Below are 25,900 nucleotides of genomic sequence, written 5' to 3'. Positions count from 1 at the left end.
TGTGGATCTGGAGTCACGTGCAGGCCAAACTGAGTAAGGTGGGCTTTCTGCCACAACAGATGGCACCATCCCAGAAAATTGCTTCAAGCCTCAGATTTAGGAATGGAATTTAGAACACAGAACATAGAACAGTACAGCACAGTACAGGCCCTTCAGCCCACAATGTTGTGCCGACCTATTATCCTACTAAGATCAATCTACCCTGTATACCCTACATTTTACTATCCTCCATGTGCCTATCCAAGAGTGGCTTAAAAGTATCTAAAGAATCTGACTCCACTACCACTGCTGACAGTGCATTCCACACTCCCACCACTCTCTGTGTGAAGAGCCTATCTCTGACATCTCCCCTATACCTTCCTCCAATCACCTTAAAATTAAAATTATTAAAATTACGCTCCCTCGTAATACTTTCCAACAGCTGCAACGCAGGGATTTGAAAACCTGGCACTGGAGCATTACTCTGGGCTTCTGGATTACAGTCCAACTACATTACTGTATCTCTCACTATAACTGCCACTACCACCCCCCACGTTGCTGCTGTGTTCAACAACCATCTTGGCTCCTTTCCAAGCTTTTCCAAGAACTGGGGTCTAACAATGCATTCATCTACTAAGGGTGATGCTAAGAAAAGGGAACAAAAAGCTATTACTTGACTTCAATATTACCGTGGGTCACACATTTTTGACTAGAATCAATCCTCATTTCTAGGTGCCAATCAAACATTTTGGAATTAAATTCAAATGTGTATTTTTAAAGAAGTGAACCAAAATTCTGGAGATAGCCGCTGACAAGTCCATTCTTGACAACGATGCTGGTTGAAGTTAGAACTCCACCTTATGAACGAACACAATATAATAACACGAATCCTTACAGTGTGGAAGCAGGCCATTCGGCCCATCGAGTCCACACCGACCCTCCAAACAGCATCCCATCCAGACCTACCCCTCTATCCATGCATTTCCCATGGCTAACCTATCTAGCCTAAGGTTACAGCTGATCTGATTGGGGCCTCCCACCAACCCTCAACAGCCTCTGACTCCCTTGCCAGTTACAAATCCATCCAACTTTGCCTGAAAAACATTTTGTGGTTTCTACCTCCAGCTTTCTGTAGGGAGGAGATTTTCCTCAGACTCACAACTGTCGAGGGAAAATAAAAACTCACCTTCTTGGTTTTTGATCACCTACGATGGAACACAATTTAAGCTCTGCATGCAAACAAACCATTCAAATCATCGTTTAGCGATTTAGCCAGAGGTTTTGTATCTAATTTCTGACGCCGTTATAGTTATGCCTGACATATCAAAAATCGGTTAAAGTCTGAATCTACTATACAGAGAAATGCCTCATTCTTTTCACACCATCTTTGTCATGCAAGTGGCAAATCCTTACATCAAATTATACCTCTCACTATGGGGCATTTGACTTGTACATAAACTACTTGCTTCTCATCTGAAGATATTCCCCTCCTGGTCTGCATTTCATTATCTGAATCAAATGACAGCTGATTTCATGAATACTAATTTGGCCACAGGAATGTATGATTATTTTTGGGATATAAAAGGCACACAAATTGCCTTAAAAAATGAACATGAAGTACAAAGGCTAACTTAGTGACTGTGAAGCTCCCTGGGACATTTAAGAACACCTTATTGTCTCATTTTAAACAACAGCTCATCTTTCTTAAGACACAATGACCTCTTAATTTGATGTCTTTGTTCACATTATCAAATGAGATCAAACTTTACCCAAATTAACACAGCCTCTTATGTTGTCATTCTCCAACTTTCTCACTTATGGAACAGAAAGGCCTAGTTTCTTCACTCTTTCCTGATCAGTATAACCTCTCCCGACTGCTCCTTTTTACCGTTTCGCACCTGCTCGATTAGCATGTATCTTTGAACCAAATAGCTGCAGATCTGCTCGTAACTGACAGACACAACAGAAAAGTAAAGTTCAGGTAGATGGTCTACCTTGTTACAGAATGGCAGAATAGAGGTGTGGTTCAACTTCTGTTTGTTTGCCATGACAGCATACTTAAAGCATGGAAACACATCATTCAGCCCTGTAAGTCATTGGCAGGTTTTATCCTCCACATACGTCTCCTCCCACCCCCTTCATCCAACCCCATTAACATACCATGTTGTTCCATTCTCTCTCATGCACTCAGTTATCTTCTCCTTGAATTTATCTTTCAACTATTCACCATAACTGCTGTCTTTGATCAGGAGCTCCATATTCCAACTACTCTCTGGATAAAGAAGTTTCTTCTGAATTCCCTTTTGTCATTTTTATTCCTGACAATCTTACACTTATGGCACCTAGTACTGGACCTGACCACGAGTGGAAACATATTCATTGTGACAACCCTATCAAACCATTTCACCACTTGAAAACCTTTATGTCATCACTCTTCAACTTTCTGTTTCCTGGAAGAGAATGGTGCAGTTTGTTCAATCTTTTCTGACTGGTATAACTTCTCCTGACTGGTTCTTATTACAGTGTTGCACCTGCTCTAGATAATTTCACTGTCATTTATGGTTGTTGAGTGAAGTACTGAAATTGACTAGATTTTAAAATCAGACAGAGCTCCTGATTAGAAGGCTGGTCTTGAGTAATTGCTACAAATAATGGTCCAAACAGTGTGATCAGTGCAATTTTAAGGCAAACAAGAAATAAAATAAAACATTCTTCTTCTTCATACACTTCACACATTTACACCGCAGAATCACCGCTTCTCAGGTCAGTTTGAGAGGCTTGGACATTATCAGTTGAACATTGCTTCATCATTTCTAAAAGCTGGTTGGTGGGACTGACACAAAAAAATAACTGCAACGCTGAAGATCTAAAACTAAGGCAAGAACAGAAACTGCTGGACAAAGTCAGCACGCCTGGCAGCATCTGTGGAGAGAAAACAGAGTTAACGTTTCGAACTGTTCCGAAGGAGGGTCACTGGACTTGAAATGTTAACTCGGCCTTCTGTCCACAGATGCTGCAGACCTGCTGAGTTCCTCTAGCAATTTGTGTTTTTCTGGTGGGAATGCTCTTTGGGAACCAGCAAAATTCAGAAACCAACATCAATATTCTTTACGGTTGGAGGGTAAATTATAATGTCACTTCAAAAGGTATGTTTTGAGAAGATTAAAAGACATAATCTGACAGGAGTTGCAGATCATATCTCCCTTTCCAACACAAAAAGGACAAATCTTCCAGCCTTAGGGCGGAGTTATTGCTGAGTTAAGATTCTCAGTTCACAACTGCCAAGTTTCAATGTGAGTATTTCAAGCAGGTGTTATTTCCAGGCAACATATTTTCTAAGAGATGTAATTTAAAAGGTTGAGCTGTACTTGTCTCAGGACACTGTGTATTCATTGATTAAACCCATGATACGAGAAAACCGCTTCAACAAGGGCACAGCCTTTCACAATTACAAACCAGCTCATTGCTGAAAAACTGCATAACATGGACTGAGGCCCCAAATGTAGCCAAAGTACATGGACGGTGAGTACAGAGTACATCCACTGTAAAATGTGGATGAATAAGCTAAATGCTTATGAAACTATAGAGTTACATTCATTTCCATAATATAAAGGCCATGACGCAGAGGTGCTCGCATTGGACAGGAGTGGACAAAGTCAGAAGTCACGCAACACCATATTATGCACAACGGGTTTATCTGAAATCACAAGCTTTCGGAGCACTGCTCCTTCGTGGGGTGAAGTTGATTTCACCTGACAAAGGGGCAGTGCTTCAAAAGCTTGTGATTTCATACAAGAATGTTGGACTACAACCTGATGTAATATAAGGAACTTGCTAAAACGCAAGCAATGTATTCAAGGAAAATCTCCTCTGGCAATTAATGATTCAAGTCTCATTCCAGATATACATCCAGTAAATAGCCTTTTTAAAACAACACACTCATTGACCTCTTTTTGTATGTTAAAAAGATTGTATTATTCTGTGGTCACCAGGAGTCAAACAGCAGGGTTTTCTTTGTACAGTGTAACAGCACATCAATGAAAATGCTAAAAGAATTCATCATGGATTTACACGAAGAGTTCCCATTAACAAAGATGTAACATTTCAGAATCCGTATAGTGGGAATGAAGGAAGGGGTTTTACTGCAATGAAATTCTCTGAGATGGGTATGAACCTTAATAGTAGGATACACATTACGTGTTTCCCCTTCTGGAGGTAATCTTGTGCCAAAAGGGTTAACACATGGCTTTGAAACTGCTGCATATCCTAATTCATTCCAACTCAATGACTGCTTTTCCAAGTACAGAGACAGCAGCCTGTTTAAATTACCTTACTTATGATTATTAACCCACATGACTACCTTCCGGGAAACAGCTGCAGTCTCATGTCTTGTGAGAAGGTGGAAATTTATGGCAAGAACCAGCAGCTAAAAAGCAACGGTTTTTCAAGTTTTTTAAAAAAAACTTGGTAATCAAATAGCCCCATTTTCAAACTGATTGTCTTTGAATTGTACTGGGGACTGTTGGGCCTGTAGAGGAGGAATATTACATTTGTAAATGCTCCAGGAAGCTCAAACTGCAAATGCGTTGAAGGTGATTACAATTGAAAAATGAGTGCTGCATGAATGGCAGCAAACTGAATTCTGAAACTCAGCTGCAACACGAGAATGCAATGTCCCAACCTGTGATGAGTAGGGCAATGTGGGAAAGCATGTTACAATTTTGTCCAATAGCAAGGCTGACAATAACTTGTTAACGACAACATTCACAGGCAAAACTTCTTTTTGACACATTTATCACACCACTCTTTCACTACCTTTCGACAGTGTCAGACCACGGCTCAGTAAGCCACTGCCTGGGCATAACGTTGCCTATTTAGACCCCAATCCAGGACTCGAGAACATGACAGAGGCTGACATTCTCGAGTGCTTGGAGACACTGCCTTTTCAGATATGGCGTAATACCCTAGCTCCTATTCCTCCTCTCAGGTACATGCAAGAAATCTTGTGGCGCTAATTTGAAAAAGAGCGGGGAGATGCCCCAGTTTCCTGACCAACATCTATCCCTCAGCGAAAATCACAAACAGATTATCTAGTCATTGTCACATTACTCTTTGTAGGAGCATGCTGTGCACAAACTTGCTGCTGTATTCCTACATTAGACAGTGACCCCACTTCAAAAGGATTTCAAGGCATCTGCTGGGCAGGAAAGGTGCTTGTAATAAAGTTGGCTTTCTTTTATGAACGAAGAGGTCTAACTGCTTGTACAATGTTCACCTAAGTAACTTCTCATTTTACTATAACCGGTAAAACAGAATAACACAATATTTCAGACAGCTATATTTGGGGTGGCACGGTGGGTCAGTGGTTAGTACTGCTGCCTCACAGCACCAGGCACCCGGGTTCAATTCCACCCTTGGGTCACTGTCTGTATGGAGTTTGCACATTCTCCTCGTCTGTGTGGATTTCCTCTGGGTGCTGCAGTTTCCTCTCACAGAACAAAGACATGACAGTTAGGTAGAATGGTCTTACTAAATTGCCCAAAGTTTCCAGGGATGTGCAGGCTAGGTGGATGAGCCAAGGGAAACACAGAGATAGGGGACTGGGTCTGGGTGGGATGCTCTTCGGAGGGTTGTTGCGGACTTGATGGGCTGAACAGCCTGCTTCCACACTTTGGGGATTCTACGATTCCATTTGTTCTTGGGCCCTAATCTATAAACGTTGTCAGGCTGTTTGACTGCTTGTTCCACCATTTAATTTTGGATAATCCTACATTTCTTGCAGCTCAACATCCTTGGAATAGAAGTTCCTACCCAAACCAATGTTTTTCTTTGAGTGCACATTCAAGTCCGACTCCGTTGTGCTACAGCCTTTAGATGTTGCAAGACCTCAAGTTGAACCTCAAAATTTACATCCACTCCATCAACAATGCTCCCTAAATTCAGCTCCAAAACATGTCTCCCCTCCATCCCTATTTCTCTCCAATCATTGAAGAAATTGCCAGGCATGCCAGGTTGCCTCCAAATCAGGCTTCAATCCTCAGTGACCAATCATGCTCTTTTATCCAGACAATAATAATTAGCATGCAAATTCTTAATGGTGGCAGGATGAGTTAAGAAGCCCATTTCAAAGGAAATAGGATCTTTGCCTTTATCCAAAGAACAAGAGTACAAAAATAGAACATTATGCTATTACCGTACAAAAAAATTCTGCGCACTGCACTTTAGAAAGGATGCGAAGAACGGTTGGAGAGACCATGAACGCTGGCAATAAAGCAGAGGAGATTAACTGAAGACTTGATCATTTAGTTTCAGACTTATGAAGCATTTTGATAGACTACATAAGGGGAAACCGAAGTAGTTTCCAATGCAGGATCAGGGAACTAGCAAAGATTCAAGATGTAATCTCATGTCCTTCCAGCAAACACAAAGTGAGTTGGTGTGTTCCGCTAGACATATCCCAAAAGCAGATTCAATAGCAATTTTCAAGACTTGGATAAACACTTAAAGTGGAAAAAGTTGCAATGCTACGCAGAAGGAATAGAGGAGTGATGAAACTGTATAGTGTTCCCAAAGAGCTGACACAGTCATGATGGATCAAATGGCCTAATGTGATTATCCCATTGTCTAGTGGAATTAACTTCCAGTATCTTGGTCCATAGCCTCACCCTTCCCGAGCTTTGTAACCACTTGCAGAACTACTTTCCTGAGACCTCCAAATGAGCATTCAAACCAGGAGCAATTCGGCCACTCAAGTTTGCTCCATGATTCAATAAGATCATGGCGACACATTCCCACTGCTCCTCAATAATCTTTTATCCCTTTGCTGATCAGGAATACATCTACCTCTGCCTTAAAAATATTGATACCACTGATGCCACCTTTTCAGGAAGAGAATTTTAAAGATGTAAGACACTCAAAAAAAATTCTTCTTTTCTGCCTTAAATGGGTGACTACCTGTTATTAAAAAAAATCAGTGACCCCCAATTCTAAAAATGCCCTTTCCACACACCACACACACCCTATCAAGACCCGTCAGGATCTTGTATGTTCCAATCAAGTCACATCTCACTTTTCTGAGCTGCGTCTGATACCATCCTTGGCTGTGCAATGTTATTGCATTAAAGCTCATCCCAGCAATTAGTCTAGTAAACCTATTTGAACTATCCCCAACACATTTCGTTCTTCCTCCAATAAGGAGAGCAATAATGTACACAGTACTACATATGTGGTCTCGCCAATGCCCTGTATAACTGAACCTTTTGTAGGAAGTACAACTACTTTTACAAGACTTGTCACACTTTGTTCTTGCACCTTCCAAACTCCTGCCATTCTATCATCAAGGGTTAGGCCTTCAACTATTTTGCACTGTTTAATTCCTTCCCCAAAGAGTTTAGTATTGCCAAAACAATGCAACTTTTCAAAACCCACCTTCAAGCCAAAGTTTCTGACAGAGCCCAAGCTTCCTCTGTTTAACCAACTGTTGCCTGAGGGCCCCTCATGCTCGAGCGCCACCTTGGATGCTCAGCAAGTGCAGCCGTTTTATTACTATTCACTTAGAAGCAAAAAAGGCTCTTCCCACATGTTAAAATTGACAATACTGCCATTCAAAACAACCTACATTCTTATTCCAGAAACCAATTTTCTGGAAAACTCCCTTAGAGTTCAAAACATTTATCTCTGTTGAATCGGGTTATAATGGCTAAACTACAAGGACAGGTTGTACAAACAACGCTTGTGTTCTCTTGAAGATAGTCAAGAGGTGATTGTCCCATTTTGTACATTTCTGCACAAAGAAGAGAAGGGGAGAAACTAACCCCTCTGCTGGGGTGGAATAAGTCCAGACAATGGGGCATAATCTTGGAGTGAGAAGGGGTAATGGCTCATTTTCACACCAAGTGTGGTGGAAATCCAGAACCCTTCCCCTCAAAAAGCTGTTGAGACTGTATTTCAACAGATCATTTCAAAACAGAGATGTAGATTTTCATTAGGGTTCTACAGATTATGAAACCAAAGGAGGCAGATAATAGAGTTAAGATACAGTCGTAATCTAACTGAATGGCGGATCAGGATCAAGGGGCCGAATGACCTCTGTTTGTCAAGAGCAAAGAAATCTTACTTGTAATATTCGGCAGCCATGTCAAATTTTCCCAAAAATATGTGTGCGTTTCCAAGGTTACTGTAAGCTCTTCTCTCAGCTGCTTTATCCCCAAATTCTTTTGCTATTGAAAGACGCTGAAAAAAAAATTCAAAAATGTTAAAGCCACATTGATTGGATCTCTCAAACACTTGAATCCAATCCAGGAGATACTTTGCAACCTCTGCATCAGTCTCATCTTTGCCAATGGTGAAACATTTTCTACCTTTTGCTAACTGTCATCTTAAATTCGGCATTGACATACAAGTGTTGCAACAACAGCTAATACATCTATTTTAATGTGCGACTGTGACTTTATAAATCTGGAAAATCTGGCTTGAAAGCACTTGATAGCAGCGCCCCCTAGAGAAAATATTCTAACAATCACAACAATCAGACAAATTTTGTCTTCAGCGAATCTGCTACCTCACCGCATAACATTAAAAATATAAATTAACAGCTATCAGCACTTGTGAAAACATATGTAGACCAAACAGACATTCATTCATCTAATGAAACCCAATGTTAGCCCCTCATAATTACACAGAACCTAGATCAATGAATAGTCCTGTGTTTGTGATTCACTCAAGCACTTACGGCTGCACATTGCTCTACAACTGAAATCACGTCGCATAAATTTCAGTTTTCATTAATCCTGGCCCATAAGTTTAAAGTTTGATTTTGAGAGTTTAATTTATTTGGTCTCCAACTCATAAGCAACCATGGAAAACTCCAACAGGTTGGGCAGCATCTGTGGAGAAAAATCAGAATTAACATTTTGGGGCGAGTGACTCTTCCTCACAACAGACCCGAAATGTTAACTCAGATTTTTCTCCACAGATGCTGCCAAACCAGCTGAGTTTTTCCAGCTATTTGTCTCTTTGTTGCTGATTCACAGCGTCCATGGTTCTTTCAGTTTTTAGTTGCAAGAATCCACGTTCTTCAACCTCATTTTGATCCCATGCAGAGAGATCAAAATATGTAATCTTCCCCAAAGTACAAATTCTGTTGGAGCAATGGGATAGAGGGACAGGATTGAATCACACTCCTGACACTAATGATAGTTGTGCTACTCTGATGGGGGGACGGAAGGAAAGGGGAAGCTCACCCATGCTGAACTATTCTCTTCTATTTCCCAAAAGGCAACTGAAAAATCAGTATGAGCTCAGGTCTGTTGGGCCTTTCATGAAAATAGTTCAAAAGAACTGCAGATGCTGTAAATCAGGAACAAGAACTAAAGTTGCTGGAAAAGGCTCAGCAGGTCTGGCAGCATCTGTGAACAAAATATCAGAGTTAACGCTTCGGGTCCGGTGACCCTTCCTCAGAACTGAGCCTTTCCAACAATTCCATTTTGTTTCAATTTTAGGGTTGGTAACCATAAGGGACGAATTTAAGGCAAAAGAACTGAAGAGGAGATGATGATAGTCTGTTTTATGCCTGAAATGGAAGTGGATGTAGTTTCAGTTGTGACATTTAAACAGCAAATGGATAGCTATAAAAAAGATAAAATTGCAGCACTACAGAGAAAAAGAGCAAAGGGAATGTGTTTAAATCAAATGGCCTTTCCAAGAGATAATACAGACACAATTAACTAGTCTCTTCCTTTGCTCTACAAGTACCGATCCCTCACCTTACTAAACAATGCTCCATATTATTTGGGTATGTGTTTTAGAGATGTCCCTTTATAACATGATGCTGAACAGAAACTGAAGACTAGTGAACATAATGCACATTTCAAATGTAATAGAATACATCGAAGATGAAGAACACTCCCTACTCCATGAAGACAGTAGAGGAGAAAGAGAGAATAAACAAGGAATTTAATTTTGGGAAAGCCCCACACAAAATTGCATATTGCCCGATGTTCAAATGCAATGGTCATCTGCACACACCTTATTAAAACAGAACTCAGAAACCGCAAAGTGTTTTCAATGATTGCAGCAGAGAAAATAAGGATCTTTCTTCACCCTCCTAAAGGCCCCTGTGGCTGCACCAGAATTTTTGCTGCCAAACTAATGAACAGATCACATTTTCCCAAATCTTCTACCAAGCTAAAGAATCTTATAGCAGATGGAGCACATTCTCTGCATCTTTCCTTGTGCCAGCTCTTTGAAGCAGTCCCATTTAGTCCCACATCCCTGTTTTGCTCCCATAAATCTTTAAATTGCTCCTCTTCAGGTATACATCCTCAAAGAAAAAATCCTGGAAGATTCAAATGGACTTTACTTCCCCCACTCTTCCAGGAAGTGTTCAAGTCTTACTTATTCTCTGTGTTGGAACGATACTGTGGCTTTAAGAGTTGGGTTTAGTCCTGGTTTCTTTTAGAGAGAGAGAGACTGGGGGACAGGCGACAAGCAGTCTATGAAAAGATAAACAACTTGAGGCGCCTTGGGCTTTTTTAAAATTGGAACAATAGAAGCAGCCTGAGCGGGTGTGGTCAAGCTCTCACAGATCCAGGAGTTTTAGTTAGCTTTCAACAGTTGTTGCTGGGACCTCGGCAGGGTTGGAAGGCAGTGAATCTCTTCTGGCTGCTACATTCTCTGTATCTGAATTGTCTTTTGATGGTCTTTCCTTCTGGATTGGAGAACTGCATGTGAGACAATCTTTTTCTAAATTTGCCTTTTTGCCAAGGGTATGTTTATGGGATGTTACTATATTGGAACTGTTAATCAATATTAGTTACTGTATCTATTATTCTGTCAAGTTTTCCAATAGAGTTGTTATTCCAAGTTCTTCTTCGTTTTGTTGCATTTTAACTACAGTGTTTGAATAAATTGTATTCTACTTAACATCTGGTAGTTTGACCAATCGAACTGCATCTGCAACACAGCACCTCACATTTACTTTTGAAGTAAGAAAAAGTTAGGGTTTGGCTACCATCTTAATATATTTTGAGGGGATCTAGTCTCGCCCAAAACAATGTAAAAAGAAAATGTATCTCTATTTCCTTGGCGTCAATTTATCAATGACTTATAGTTATCCACCCACTGAGCAGATGAAACAATTAACCATCAACTGCTCCATCGACACACTACAGAAGGTACTTGCTCTCAAAAAAAAAAACACCAGTGCAGCCCCTCCACATCACCACCAATGATACCCTTATTGCTCAGCAGTCTGAATTAGGAATCAGGGATTGGTCCTCAAATTTTTTTTGCAATACCAAACATCTCCAAGTACAACACATGATCTTGCCACTGCAAGCCAATTGGATTCAATAGTTCATCTATGTTTCTTTATTCTTCAGTGGGATGTGGGCTTTGCTGGCACTGGTTACCCCAGAACACAGGAGCTTCCTAGGCAGCTGCAGAGGGTAGTCAAGGGTCAATCATGTTGCTGTGGGCATGGAGTCATGTGTAGGTGAGAGTGAATCTTGATGGCAGATTTGAAGAACATCAGTGAACCAGATCTTTTTTTAAAACAGCAATTCGTAATATTTATTATAATATTTATCATGTCACCATTAACTGAATTTAAATTAAACTGACTGCCATGGTGGGATTTGAACCAATAGTTGCAGAACATTATCTTCAGAACTTCTGGATTACTAATCCAGCTACATTACCACTGTGACTTCATTGCTCCTTGCACTTGGAACCAAGAACCAATCCCTTCACAGCACTACCAAACGTGTAGATGAGAGAAGCCTTGCATTTTACATTTGAATTTATGCCCTCCAGCTGTTCTTCTACTTACACTCCGATCATGAGAGAGATGAAAACTATCCAACTGTATTAAAAATCTATGCTTATGGGCTGGTTTACTTTATGAACATGCACCTGACAGACTTACCACTGAGAATAATTAGCGTACAGCCATCCCAACTCTTTAATCTGTAATACTGTAAGTGTTATGACCTGCAATCGGATTCCTCCAGCTAATAATGGGATTGTGCCAATTCCCTCACTGTTAGTCAGTACTCAACACTAACCATATGTCATAGCAACAAGAGTTCATAGCCCTCATATGTCACACAGGCAACTCAGCCATCTGGTCTGTACCACCCATTTATTAATTATGACAGATTCTTAATCCCAAGACTAATTCTGCTTTAAAGACAAACTGCAGGAAGTGGTCCCACACTTCCTGGCCAGATGGAGACGATTGGATTATTTTGTTATCAATTACAGATTGCCCCTGATGAAACAACAATCCTCAACAAACAATACCTTGCTGCAGCAAACACCATTTTTAATCAAGAGACACTGTCACTATTCCAATATTTATCTCTATTGCTGCAATTCAGAAATAGACTCTGTAGACTGTTTGCTGTAGTAATTGTTTAAACAGACTCCGTGTGCTGAGTAAACGGACATAGTGTATTATAAAATGGATTGCTTGCTGGGAGTCCTGTTGTAAGATCTCTCTAAACACTGCTCCTCTTCCACCTCACTGTCTGATAGACTGGTACAATGGACAAAGAGCTCCTTTCTGTACCGAGACACATTTATTGCTATCTTCTGGGCCCCATCCTCCAATCAATTTATCACAAGTACCAGACATGCATGACTGTTAATGACATGATTCTTTGAATATGGAATTTGTTTCTTAATTAATTCATAAACTTTTATTTGATGTTGTCTGACAGCAACGTGCAATTTGGAACTTTTTCATTTTCAGAACACCACATTATTTCAAATCATGGTAGTGTCAGGTACAAAGACTGATCCTTACCTCTTTGTGAAATGCTATTGCGTCATTATAGTTCCCTAAAAGATAATGCGTGTTACCGAGGTTACCATAGGCTCGGCCTTGAGCTGCCCGATCACCTAATTCTTGAACAATTTTAAGATTCATCCTGAAACGAGAAACAAACAAAAAGGATCACTAACGATGAAAACTGAACCAAAAACTCGTTTGAAAGACAGTATCTTTTTAATTTTTCTGTACATTTGAGTGTGGGCTGAAATGGAAACAGAACTGATTTAAAAACCAACAATTGTTCAAGGATTGGTGCACTTTTGAAAAGCACATAGCGTGACACTCATTGTGAGTCTTAGTTACAGGGCTGCTTGTTCAAGCTGAAATTAAACCAAGTTTGAGAGATGAGCTACAACCAACGGACATGCACGATAGAAGCTTTGGACAGCACCAAGTAACTGTTTGGTCCGCAGATTAGTGAGCAGTTACTGATGACAAAAAAACTTTCTGCCTGCCAACAAACATATGATTGGCTTCTAGACAGGTGACCAGCTTGAGGTTGTGAAGGCTTTGGTAGAAAACATCAATATCTGAAGGAGAAAAAGCTGGTTTTGCTCAGCAGTAAACAAAAAGCATCTCATGCTTGAAGAAAGTCAGTTAATGTCCCCTTCCCAGTTTCTTGCAAGCTGTGACTATTTTTTATTGATAAAGATTTTTATAAATGTGTACCAGTCATTCGGTGCCTCCTGTAAAACAAATGGAAGTATGTGGAGAAGGAAGATTGAGAAGTAGTGTTCTCATTCGCACAAGAATCGCACAGTGAACCCTCCGGGCAGGACAACAAATCTGCTTTCCCAGTCTTTCCCTCCTTGCATAACACCCAGGTTTTTCTTTTCCTGCAGCTGTCTGTATGCATGTGAATGGGGACGGAGGGTGGAGGTTCAAGTCCCATCTGCTCCAGAAGTCTATAATAATACCTGAAGAGGTTGATTAGAAAACATCAGAGACTTGGGTCACTTTTTCTGTCAATCTGGGTATGAATGACAGGAAAGTCGGTGAATTTTGTTGACTTCTTTTCTGAAAAAATACCTTTAACTTTTGTGGTGACTCTGAGAAAAGCATGTGTACTACCTCAGTGAGGCGTAACACCTCGTCCTTCAAGCTAAGCTCAAGGTTATATTTATCATTAAAAAAATCTATGCATTTAGTCATCAGGTTTTGGGGCTAATGAACTCCTTGTAAAGTTCACGTTGTTTATAACCATCATTTAAATCCAGACAGATTATAGCCTAGAAATTGCTTCCAAGTACATGATCAGCTTTCAACTTCATGAATAGCAATGCATAGGATTTGTCTAAGCAAACAGCCTGGATGGTCTGAACTAATGCAGTAGATCCAAGTGAGTTTAGAATTAGGCAATGCAGGCCTTTAAACATGTAGAATGCTAGTAACCGTTTGATGTTTGCTAAAAAGTGGATTTCAAAACAGGCGGTAGAAAATCTTCCCTCTGAAGTATCCTGTGTGTATATGTCTCTGATCATAATTCACATATCATAGAGGTTGTTAAAAAATGGCGCAAAGCAAAACCATTGGAGCGTTTTGTTGGATTGGCCAATAATGACAGTTCAGACTGATCCTCAAGGTTGGTTGTGTGGGTCCAGGTGAAAAGAGGGATGGGGCAGGAGGAGAAGGAAAGCAAAAACCGAAGGAAAAATAAGAGGAGAACGAAAGGCAGAGAAGAAAAAGACAATAAAAGGACATATGTTAAAGGCACATAACTCAGAAAACAACATTACTCCCGCTTCCTCCAAATTTGACTTTGTTAACAGTCTTAAAACATGTGTGTGCAAGTTATGTTACAAAATACACAAACACCCAGCCTTCATAACAAAATCAACTTTGAGAACGCAAACTCAAAAAAGACACGTCTTGTCTCAGCCCCCCCAAAAATGACTATTAGTTTTATAATTGGCAAGCCTCATGATTTTCTACACAACACCCAAATTTTCTCTTTTCTACACAACTTCATGAATGTTTTCTTTTCAGTTGAAGTCATGCAGATGTGGTCATGTATGTGGCTAGACTCAGTGCTGGGTGGTTCCTTCTTATGACTGACTACAATGATTTTGCTGTCAGCCTGAGGGACCCATGTGTTTTTCATTGAGAAGAGCCAAGACACAGCATAAGGGCTGAAAGAATTAGAGGGAAGTCCAGATAAATCAAGAAGTAATGACTATGGGACGCCAAGTCTTGGGCATTAAATGTGGGAGAAATGGTAGAATGGAGGAGGTAGAAGTCCCAAAACAGCAAGACTTGAGAGCGCAAAAGACATAATGAAATTCAGAATATTACAGATCCAGCTGTTTAATTAAGGAATGAAACAAGGACAAGGGAATAGCGGCAACTGACCTCACACTGAAACTCTAATTTTATTATTACCTTTTCACGAATTCAAGATGCTGTAGTTCATTCCTGTGCAGCATTCATTGTACACATATTAGTTGGCATGTTGTCAAATCAAACCCAACAAAAAGTTGTGTGTTACTTAAAATAATTTCATCTAAACAGAAAGATGATTGAAAAAATGTCTTTGGGAAAATTGAGAATTACAACCTGTTAGACTGGGGACAAATTAGGTTGGGAATAAGAAATTACTGCATATACCAGAAAAGGGCTAAATAATCTTCAGTTAGATCTTCATTAGGCTGGATCAAGAAGCTGAGTTCTCAATACATGCGAAGGATATACATTTTGAAAACGTGTCTCCATGAAAACTTGAGTGAGAAAGGTGGCATTCTTGCTAAACCACAACCAAAATCTGGTGACGGTTCAGCATTTGCGCTAATGACATAGATGGGGCACTGACATTGGGAAGACCGATGACCTCAGAGTGCTAAGGTTGGTTGTTTTTCCACAGACAACAATTAAATTGTTCATTCTCTCAGAGGGTTGTGCAACTAAGGAAAACGGTGGATGTAGGGTCATTGATTTTTTTTTAAAAGGGGGAAGTACGTATATTTTTGTTACCAAGGGAATAAAATGGTTATTAGGAACAGAGGGGAATAATCAGCTTGTATCACAAACCATGATGTCATTGAATGACAGAGCAGGCTCCAAGGGCTGAAAGACCAATTTCTGCTCCTAGTTCGTACAAATTAAGTGTACAATGTGATAAAAGACATTATAGGAAGAAGTAATAAACAAGCTAATTTTGGGTTAATAAAAACTGAAAGAATTGCAGATGCTGTAAATCAAGATCAAAAACAGAAGTTATTGGAAAAGCTCAGCAGGTCTGGCAGCATCTGTGAAGAAAAAGATCAGAGTTAACGTTTCGGATCCAATGACCCTTCCTCAGAATTGGTTAATTTTGGGTTACACCTTGCAGCAAATACTTCCCTCCTGCTCTTTGGTAGCAAAGATACTGTCATTAGAACTGTCAAATGACAATATAATAGGGGGTATTAGGAACTGCGTCAAAATCTTCTCCAATGTGTTAGAAACCAAAGGTGTTAAAATGACCTAGAAAAGGAGATATAAATTTTGATTACAAGCTAATTAATCTAACTGTGGGTGAATACTCAAGTCTTATTTTTAAGAATGTCATGGGGCACCATTGATAAAATGGAAGGCAAGCACAGATGGAGGTTGGGGATGAGAGTGAAAGGTTTATAGACATTGTAGTTGGTTGGATCGCCGAACAATGGATCATTGTTCCGCAGATATTTCATTAGCCTGCTGGGTAACATCATCAGTGCAGCCACCGATGAAGCGCTGTTGTGTTTTCCTGCCTGGTAATTAAACCCTGGTGTCCATTCAGCTGGATTACCTCACTTCCGGCTTTCCTTCATAGTGGACCTCCGAGTTTAAATACCAGGCGGGAAAACACAACAGCGCTTCATCGGAGGCTGCACTGATGATGTTACCCAGCAGGCTAATGAAACATTTGCAGAACAATGAACCAGCTCGGTGAGCCAACCAACCACAACCCGAGCTACAAATCTACTCAAAAACCTTAGATTATTGACATTTTCTGAGGAAGCCATAATATTGTTTGACAAATACAGAGAAATGACGCCGAATTTCAAAACACAATATCAGTCTTGTGGACAAAGGTCAAAATCTCATTAAAGAGAGAACTGCTACTGCAGTGGAAGACATGAATTTAAAAAAAATACATTAAGCTTGGCAATCTTGGAGGTAAAAATCGTTTCCAGAGAAATCAGCCCAGAAGTCATCACTTTCAACCAACCATGAAAGAATGCACAAGAATGGAAAATTTCCAAATTGGTGAATAAATTTCACCCCTTCATCAGAGAGAGAACTGATGCTCAGCAACTTAGAGATCATTGTAGTAATGAATATGAACAGCAAGAAGAGTGAAAACCAGTCCAGAACAAAGATTATGAGGGTGACACAAAGAGTCGAGGTGTCTGTGGAGAAAAAACAGCGTGAAATTTTCAAGACCAGTGACCGTTCTTCAAAAAAAGTGTCACTACACTTGAAACTTTAACGCTGCTTTCTCTCCACAGATGCTGGCAGACCTGCTGAGTTTCTCCAGTAATTTATTTTTGTTTGCCTCAGATTGCAGTTGTTTGTTTTATTATACAAGAGTTTAAGTGTACTGCTGGAAGTAGCTTTGAAACACTTTACACACAATGCCATAACAGTTAGCAAAGCAAACTGAGGTGTTTCTAAACTTGGACTGGTGTATTTACAAAATGAGATTAGTCCCACATGGTAAATCGAAGAAAAAGCAAGATTAAATATTTGTTTTAGAAAATAGATGCTCATATGTATAAAACAGAGACTGAAAACAGATTGCACTAGATCAGGAGCAACAGGTGCATTTACAGAAAATGCTAAAACATAAGTGAGGGGAAAAGGATGGAAAGTTACGTTGATAGGGTGAAATGTGAGAATGATAAATATAAGTCAGCCTGTGCCTGCATTGCCATTCTATACAATATGTAATACAGGCCAAGATAGAAAGAGCAATTTTTCATATACAACAGAATTTATATCTTAAACATATCAGTTACTGAAGTAAAATGAATTATTTTGTTCGAAAAATGTTAAAACATGAAGTCAATGGGTTTATGATTCATGTTCTTCAATAGATGGGAGTGGTGGGGGGGGCAGGGGCAGGAGCAGGAAGAGGAAGGAACAGACACTTGCTACAGCAGCAGCACAGACAATTGTCTCTTTGAGAACGGTAAAGGATAGTCGAGTGGCTTCCTTTCATTTTTGGCTTTTAATGGTAGCCTTGGGAGATTGAGAAACGTACCTCGGACAATACATGGCATCCTCGATCTGTTGGCATTGCTGGAATAAACGCTTCTCTCCTCCAATCTAAAGAAACTCCAGGGCAAGGATTCCCATGCAACAATAAACATCATAGAGTAATAGAGATGAACAGCACAGAAACAGACCCTTCAGTCCAACTCGTCCATGCTGACCAGATATCCTAAATAAATCTAGTCCCATTTGCCAGCATTTGGCCCATATCCCTCCAAACCCTTCCTATTCACATACCCATCCAGATGCCTTCTAAATATTATAATTGTACCAGCCTCCACCACTTCCTCTGGCAGCTCGTTCCATATATGCACCACCCTCTGACTGAAAAAACTGCCCCTTACGTCCCTTTTAAATCTTTCCCCTCTCACCTTAAACCTATGCCCTCTAGTTTTGGACTCGCCCACCCCAGGGAAAAGGTCTCTCATGCTAATATAAACCTCTATAAAGGTTACCCCTCAGCCTTCAACACTCCAGGGAAAATAGCCCCAGCCTATTCAGCCTCTCCCTTTAGATTAAATACTCCAACACTGGCAACATCCTTCCTGAACCCTTTCAAGTTTCACAACATCACTCCTATAGCAGGGTAACCAGAATTGCATGCAGTATTCCAAAAGTGGCCTAACCTAATGTCCTGTACAGCCGAAACATGACTTCCAAACTCCTACACTCTATGTACTGTCCAATAAAAGAAAGAATACCAAACGCCGCCTTCACTATCCTGTCCACCTGTGACTCCACTTTCAAGGAACTATGAACCTGCACTCCAAGGTCTCTTTGTTCAACAACACTCCCCAGGACCTTACAATTAAGTGTATAAGTCCTCTGATTTGCCTTTACAAAATGCAGCACCTCACATTCATCTAAATTATACTCCATCTGCCATTCTTTGGCTCATTGGGCTATCCGATTGAGATCCCATTGTACTCTGAGGTAACCTTCTTCGCGGTCCACTACACCTCCAATTTTAGTGTTTTCTGCAAACTTGCTAACCGTACCTCCTATACTCACATCCAAATCATTCATATAAATGACGAAAAGCAGTGGACCCAGCACCGATCCTTGTGGCACACCGCTGGTCACAGACCTCCAGTGTGAAAAGCAACCCTCCACCACCACCCTCTGTCTTCTACCTTTGAGCCAGTCCTGCATCCAAACGGCTAATTCTCCCTCTATTCCATGTGAGCTAACCTTGCTGACAAGTCTACCATGAGGAACCTTGTTCAACACCTTACTGAAGTCCATATAGATTGTGTCCACCGCTCTGCCCTCATCAATCCTCTTTACTACTTCTTCAGAAAACTCAACCGAGTTAATGAGACATGACTTCCCATGCTCAAAGCCATGTTGACTATCCCTAATCAGTCCTTGCCTTTCCAAGTACATATAAATTATGTCCCTCAGGATTCCCTCCAACAACTTGTCCACCACTGATATCAGGCTCACCAGTCTATAGTCCCCTGGCTTTTCCTTACCAACTTTCTTAAATAGTAGCACCACATTAGCAAACCTCCAGTCTTCCAGAACCTCACCTGCGGCTATCATTGATACAAATATCTCAGCAAGGGACCCAGCAATCACTTCCCTAGCTTCCCATAGAGTTCTATGGTACACCTGATCAGATCCTGGGGATTTATCCACCTTTATGCGTTTTAAGACATCCAGCACCTCCTCCTCTGTAATATGGATATTTTTCAAGAGGTTACTATTTATTATCCCATGTTCTCTATCTTCCATATCCTTCTCCACAGTAAACACTGATGCAAATTATTCGTTTAGTATCTCCCCCGTCTCCTACGGTTCCACACATAGGCGGTCTTGTTGATCTTTAAGGGGCCCAATTCTCTCCCTAGTTACCCTCCTGTTCTTAATGTCTTTGTGGAATCCCTTTGGATTCTCCTTAACCCTATTTGCCAAAGCTTCCTTATGTCCCTTTTTTGCCCTCCTGATTTTCCTCTTAAGTATACTCCTACTGCCCTTATGGAGATATCAGGATTCATATGATTTCTGCTGTCTATACCTGACATGTGTTTCTTTCTTATTCTTGACTAAGACCTCAATTTCTCTACTCATCCAGCATTCCCTACACCTACCAGCCTTGCCCTTCACCCTAACAAGAAGATACTGTCCCCGGACTCTGGTTATCCTAGGAAGAAGTGAGAAATGAATTTCAGGCAGTGAAAGAAAGGACGAAATTAATTAGAAAACTTCCTTCTATTTGGGACATTTCACATCCATTAGATGCCCCAATGCACATAACTATTAAAACTTTTTTAACACATAGGTGCACAATTTTCTTTCTGAGTAATCTGAAATGGTCTCATTGAGTGAAGAAGGCAATTGCATTGTAGTCAGGTATCTAGTAGTTTACCTCCACTTTCAAACATAATCCATTACAAAATCAATTTGCATTTATATTCTGTCTTCAATAACACAGATATTCCAAGGCCCTTCATAGGAGAGTTATCAAATAAAAATCAACAAAGCACAGAAGCAGACTTCAGATTGGCACAGTTGCTCTGGTTAGCACTGCTGCCTCACAGTGCCAGTGACCCGGGTTCGATTCAGGCCTTGGGTGACTCTCTGTGTGGAATACACACATCTGCGTGGGTTTCCTCCAGGTGTTCCAGTTTCCTCCCACAGTCTAATGTGCAGGTTAGGTGGATTGGCCGTGTTAAACTGCCCATAGTGTCTAGGATTGCGCAGGTTAGGTGGTAAATGCAGGATTAAAAGGATAGGATAAGATGCTGTCTGGAGGGTCAGTGTAGACTTGATGGGCCAAATGGCCTCTATCTGCACTGTAGGGATTATAAAAGAGCAAAGCAATCTCTGTGCTCATTTGGATGGAGGTTAGGACAGCTGTTAAGATTATAGGGTGTATAACATGGAAAAACAGATGCACACTGGAGAGATTTAGGGGATGTCTGCCCGATTTTAGGACCAAACAGAGATAACCACTATTGTGAAATCATTAAAATGGGGATGGGGAAGGATGCTCGAATTGGAGTGCAAAGATGTCAAATGACGGTTACAGGGTGGGAGGTGGTCACAAGGCCTTGAGAGGACTCGAAAATAAGAATGAAAATGTTAAAATCAACGCAATGCTTAAAGTGGAAGTCGAACAGTACAGGCCATACAGTTGAAAGGCACTTGGGTGAGTTAAGCAGCAGAGTTTTGGAAGAGGTCAGGCTTGTGGAGGAAATCAAGATACACAATATGTACGCAGCACCTGATAACAGAGCTTAAATTGAATTTATGACCTCAACGGAAAGACATTCTGCACGCGCTGCCACATTTCAAGGATGATTCCGACATACTCTGTGAACCCAATGCCCTTGGTTTATATTAAAAAAAACATGAATGTTATCTTCAGTGCAAGTTCTTTAGGCTGGAACTGCTTTGATCCACTATCCGAGAAAGCAGGCTGGCTACTGAAAGTAAGCTATAAAAGCTAGGAACTTCAATGTTCTCAATTCTGAGGATGTGGGTGGTGCTTTCTAGGTCAGTACTTCCTTACATCCCTGACTGCGCTCTCTGTTGGTGGCATTATCTTAATCAGATGGTGGTGAGCTATCTTCTTAAACACAAGGCCATTAGCTTGGTACATCTGAACAGCTTGCTAGACTTTACTGAGAACGGGTAAAAGTGAGTCACATTGCTAGGTGTCTTGTCACACAGGTGCTGCAAAGGATAAGGACAGCATATTTCACAGACATTAGGCAGATGGGTTTTAATGTCTATCTGGTTGCCTCACAGTGACTATTATAGAAACTAGCTTTGTTTGTTTTCAAATTAATTTAATAACACAGTTCAAATTCTCCACCATTGTCATGGTAGAATTTGAACTCATGTTTTTGGATCATTCATACATGTCTCTGGATTACCAGTTCTGTCATACACACATGATATTATCATACCCTGAGGTTAGGTTAGCTCAGTTGGCAAGATGACTAGAGTGGGGTGCAGAATAAAGCGTGGGTTCAAGTCCCATACCAGTTTAGAGACCCTGCTTCCTCACCTAACCAACACTGTGGAGCAGTTACAAAAAACAGAAATTGCTGGAAAAACTCAGCAAGTCTGGCAGCATCTGGGGAGAAAAAGCAGAACTTTCTGAATATGTGCTGAAGGGTAACTGAACCTGGAACATTAACTCTGCTTTCCACAGATGCAGCCAGACTGGCTGAGTTTTTCCAGCAATTTCGGTTTTATTTCTGACTTCCAGCATCCACAGTTCTTTGTTTTTTTTTGTATTGTGGAGTGGTTACCCTAAAGTGAGGCTGGGGCATCTCTATTTCTCACTAGTCTCCAGTTTACAGTAAAGAGTACAGAGTGAGGATAAAATTACTTTTACTTTGCTTACTCCAAGTGAAGTATGGTAGGGCAGCTCAGCGAAATGCAATGTTCATGCTGTAAACAGTGGGGAGTTGTGAACACGTCACTGAACTGAGGCGAACCTACCGACAGGAAGGGTCACCAGCTGCACAAGCTTGAGCTCTGGGTTTTGGAGCTTTGAGAGGCAGCTGCAGACACTGTGGTGCATCCCTGAGGCAGAGGACCACATGCTTAGTGCATTCAGAGAGGTGGTTACACTACAAATTACAGACAAGCAGGCAGATAGGGACTGGGTCACCGCCAGACAGAGAAACAGTCAGGGAGTGCAGGAGTCCCCAGAAGTCCTGCTCATAATCAGTCCTCCATACTGGATGGTGGAGAAGGCAAGGGCATCTCAGAATAGTGCAGCAAGTTCCAAGCCCGTGGTACCACAGGGACCCAGCTGTAATAGAAATTAAAGAATGTCTACTGTGTGGAAGCAGGCTGTTCAGTCCATTGAGCCTTCACCAACCCTCTGAACAGAATTTCACCAAGACCCCTACCCTATCTCTGTAACTGTCCCTTTTCCATGACTAACCCACCTAAACTTTATATCCCTGGACATTACAGGGCAACTTCCCAAGGCCAAATCTATGTAACCTGCACATCTTTGGATTGTGGGAGAAAACCAGAACACCCAGAGGAAAGCTACACAGACACGGGGAGAACGTGCAAACTCCACACAGACAGACAGTCACCTGAGGGTGAAATCAAAGCCAGGTCCCTGATGCAGAGAGGCAGCATTGCTAACCACTAAGCCACCGTGCCGCCCCTGCACAGCAGTGAAGGATGCAGAGTGGAAGGGTATCTTTAGTTAGGGTAACAGACACACATTTCTGTGTTTGTCGATGTCACTCCAGGGTGGTTTGTTGCCTCTGTGATGCCAGGGTCTGGAACAGGACAGCTGCGTGACATTTTTCCAAGGAGGGAGAACAACCAGAGGTTGTGGTCCACGTTGGTAATTACAAAGTAGCTAAGTCAGGGAATGTGATCCAGCAATCAGAGTTTGAGTAGTTAGGTAGAAAATTATCAAGCAATACCTTGGACATAGTAATCTCTGGGTTTCTCCTAGTGCCGTGTGCAAGTAAATGTAGAAGGATAAGGCAGTTGGAATGTGTTGCTGCAAAGATGGTGCAGGAGGGAGGGCTTTAGATTCCTGGAAAACTGGGACAATGACATCTGTACAAGCCAGACAGTTTGTAGCTGAATGGAATTGGGACAAAGTTCCCTGTGAGGCACTTCACTGGTGCTGCTGGGAGGGCGGAAACATAACTTGGCAGGTGTGTGAGAAGCAAGAGAGAAAATTAGAGAGCAATACCAGGGCACACAAAATGCTTTGACAGATGAATAACAGGGAGGTTACAACCTAATGCTATTATCGCTAGACTATTAATCCAAATTTAGGTATGCTCTGGTGACCTAGGTTCAAAACCAGATATTGAATTCAAAACAAATCTGGAATTAAGAGTCTAATGATGACTATGAAACCATTGTTCGTTGCTGGAAAAACCCATCTGGCTCACCACTGTCCTTTAGGGAGGGAAACTGCCATCCTTACCTGGTCTGACCTCCCGACCCACAGCAATGTAGCTGACTCTTAACTGCCCTCTAGGCAATTAGGGATGGGCAACAAATGCTGGCCTGGTCACTGATGCCCACATCCCGTGAAGAATTTAAAAATAAAACACTAGAGAATAGAAAGTCATAAGTTGAAGCCACAGTAAAGGAGAAAGCAATGAAGTTTAAACCAGGGTCATTGAGCATGTAAGCGAATGCCTGGAGTCTGGTTAATAAGATTGGGGTGTTACAAGCACAGATTGCCATGTGGGATTGTGATGTTTTGGTGATGACAGAGACCTGGCTCAATGAAGGGCAGGGCTGGGTGATAAATATTCCTGGTTACAAGGTATTCAGAAAGTATTTGAAAGGCTAAAATGGAGGGGTGGCAGTGCTAGTTAAGGAAAACATTGCAGTGCTGGAAAAACATGTCTCACAGGGTTTGAGGACAGAATCAATTTGGCCAGAGCTAAGGAATAAGGGTGCAGCTAATCTAACATTGTCCTGTTAATCTATACACCACCAACTGACGGTGAGGTGTAAAGGAACAAATCTGCAAGGAAATTACAGAGCTGTTTCAGGGATTGATGAGATATGTTCCCAAAAAAGGAAAGGTACGACAAACAAGTCCAGTGCTCCCTGGATGACAAAAGAGATGGTGTACAAGTTAGAGAAGAAAAAGTACAGTTATGACCTGAATCAAGTCGTAAACACAATTGAGAAGTAAGCTGAATACAGAAGGTTCAGCATGGAAGTGGGAAAGATTACAGAGAAGCAAAGAGGGTTGATGAGAAAAAACTGGCATCTAGTACAAAGGAAAATCCTTAAATCTTCTAGAAACACAAAAGCAGTAAAAAGGTGGTAAAAGGTGAGCAGGCCTGATTAGGGACATAGAGGCAAGAGGCATGGCTGATATATTAAATGAATACTTTGCATCTGTCTTTATCTCTGAGGCAGGTGATGCCCAGTTAGTGTTGAGAGAGGTAGAAACTCTATCAATAGAAGGGTTTAAAATTGATAAAGGGGTGGCATTGGGTAAACTGTCCATTTAAACTTAATCAGACATCAGGGCTGGGATGACATAGAATATCAAAGGAAGTGGAAGGGGAAACTGCAGAGTCACTGGCCATAACCTTGCAATCTTCTCTGTATTCACTGGTGCCAGGGGATTAGCGATTTGCAAACGTTATTGCCTTGTTCAAAAAAATGTTGTAAAGATAAATCCAGCAATTACAGGCCAGTTAGTTTATCTTCAGTGGTGCGGAAACTGCTAGAAACATTTAAATCGAATCCCTACAGTATGGAAGCAGGCCATTCGGTCCATTGGTCCACGCTGACCCTCCGAACAGTTTCCCATCCAGACAAACTCCCCTATCCTATCCCTGTAACCTTGCATTTCCCATGGCTAATCCACCTAGCCTGCACATCTTTGGACCGTGAGAGGAAACTGGAGCACCCACAGCAAACCCACACAGGCAAGGGAACATGTAAACTCTACACAGACAGTCACCGAGGGTGGAATCGAACGCCAGCCCTCAATGCTGTGAGGCAGCAGTGCTAACCACTGAGCCACCCGGTATTATTTGAGGTAGAATTAATAGTCGCATGGAAAAATGTGGGATACAAAGAACAAAGAAAATCACAGCACAGGAACAGACCCTTCGGCCCTCCAAGCCTGCGCCAATCCAGATCCTCTTTCTAAACCTGTCGCCTATTTTCCAAGGATCTGTATCCTTCTGCTCCCTGCCCATTCATGTATCTGTCTAAATACATCTTAAATGACACTATTGTGCCTGCCTCTACCACCTCCTCTTCCTAATACTTAGGAAGAATTAGCATGGATTTGTTAAGAGAAAGTCAAATCAGAATAACTTGGAATTTTTTTTTGGAAGAGTTGACAGAGAGGGTTGATGAGGGCAATGC

At 41.3% G+C, this 25,900-nt stretch overlaps 1 protein-coding gene across 6 annotated transcripts in view; it reads right to left on the bottom strand.

The window, feature by feature from the left end:
* Window positions 1-25,900, bottom strand: part of gpsm1b (G protein signaling modulator 1b) — a 229,250-nt gene that overhangs the window by 117,610 nt on the left and 85,740 nt on the right. For all 6 annotated transcript variants that reach the window (XM_048613487.1, XM_048613486.1, XM_048613488.1 and 3 more), the window contains 2 exons: window positions 12,788-12,911; window positions 8,096-8,211 (listed from right to left, as the gene is read on the bottom strand). In XM_048613487.1, coding sequence (XP_048469444.1) covers window positions 8,096-8,211; window positions 12,788-12,911 — 240 coding nt within the window. The remainder of the gene's footprint in view (window positions 1-8,095; window positions 8,212-12,787; window positions 12,912-25,900) is intronic.

Source organism: Rhincodon typus, chromosome 28 (genome assembly GCF_021869965.1).
Source record: "Rhincodon typus isolate 14 chromosome 28, sRhiTyp1.1, whole genome shotgun sequence".
Taxonomy (NCBI): Eukaryota; Metazoa; Chordata; class Chondrichthyes; order Orectolobiformes; family Rhincodontidae; genus Rhincodon; species Rhincodon typus.
Note: the sequence above shows the minus strand (reverse complement) of the source record. Positions and strands in the feature narration are given on the sequence as shown.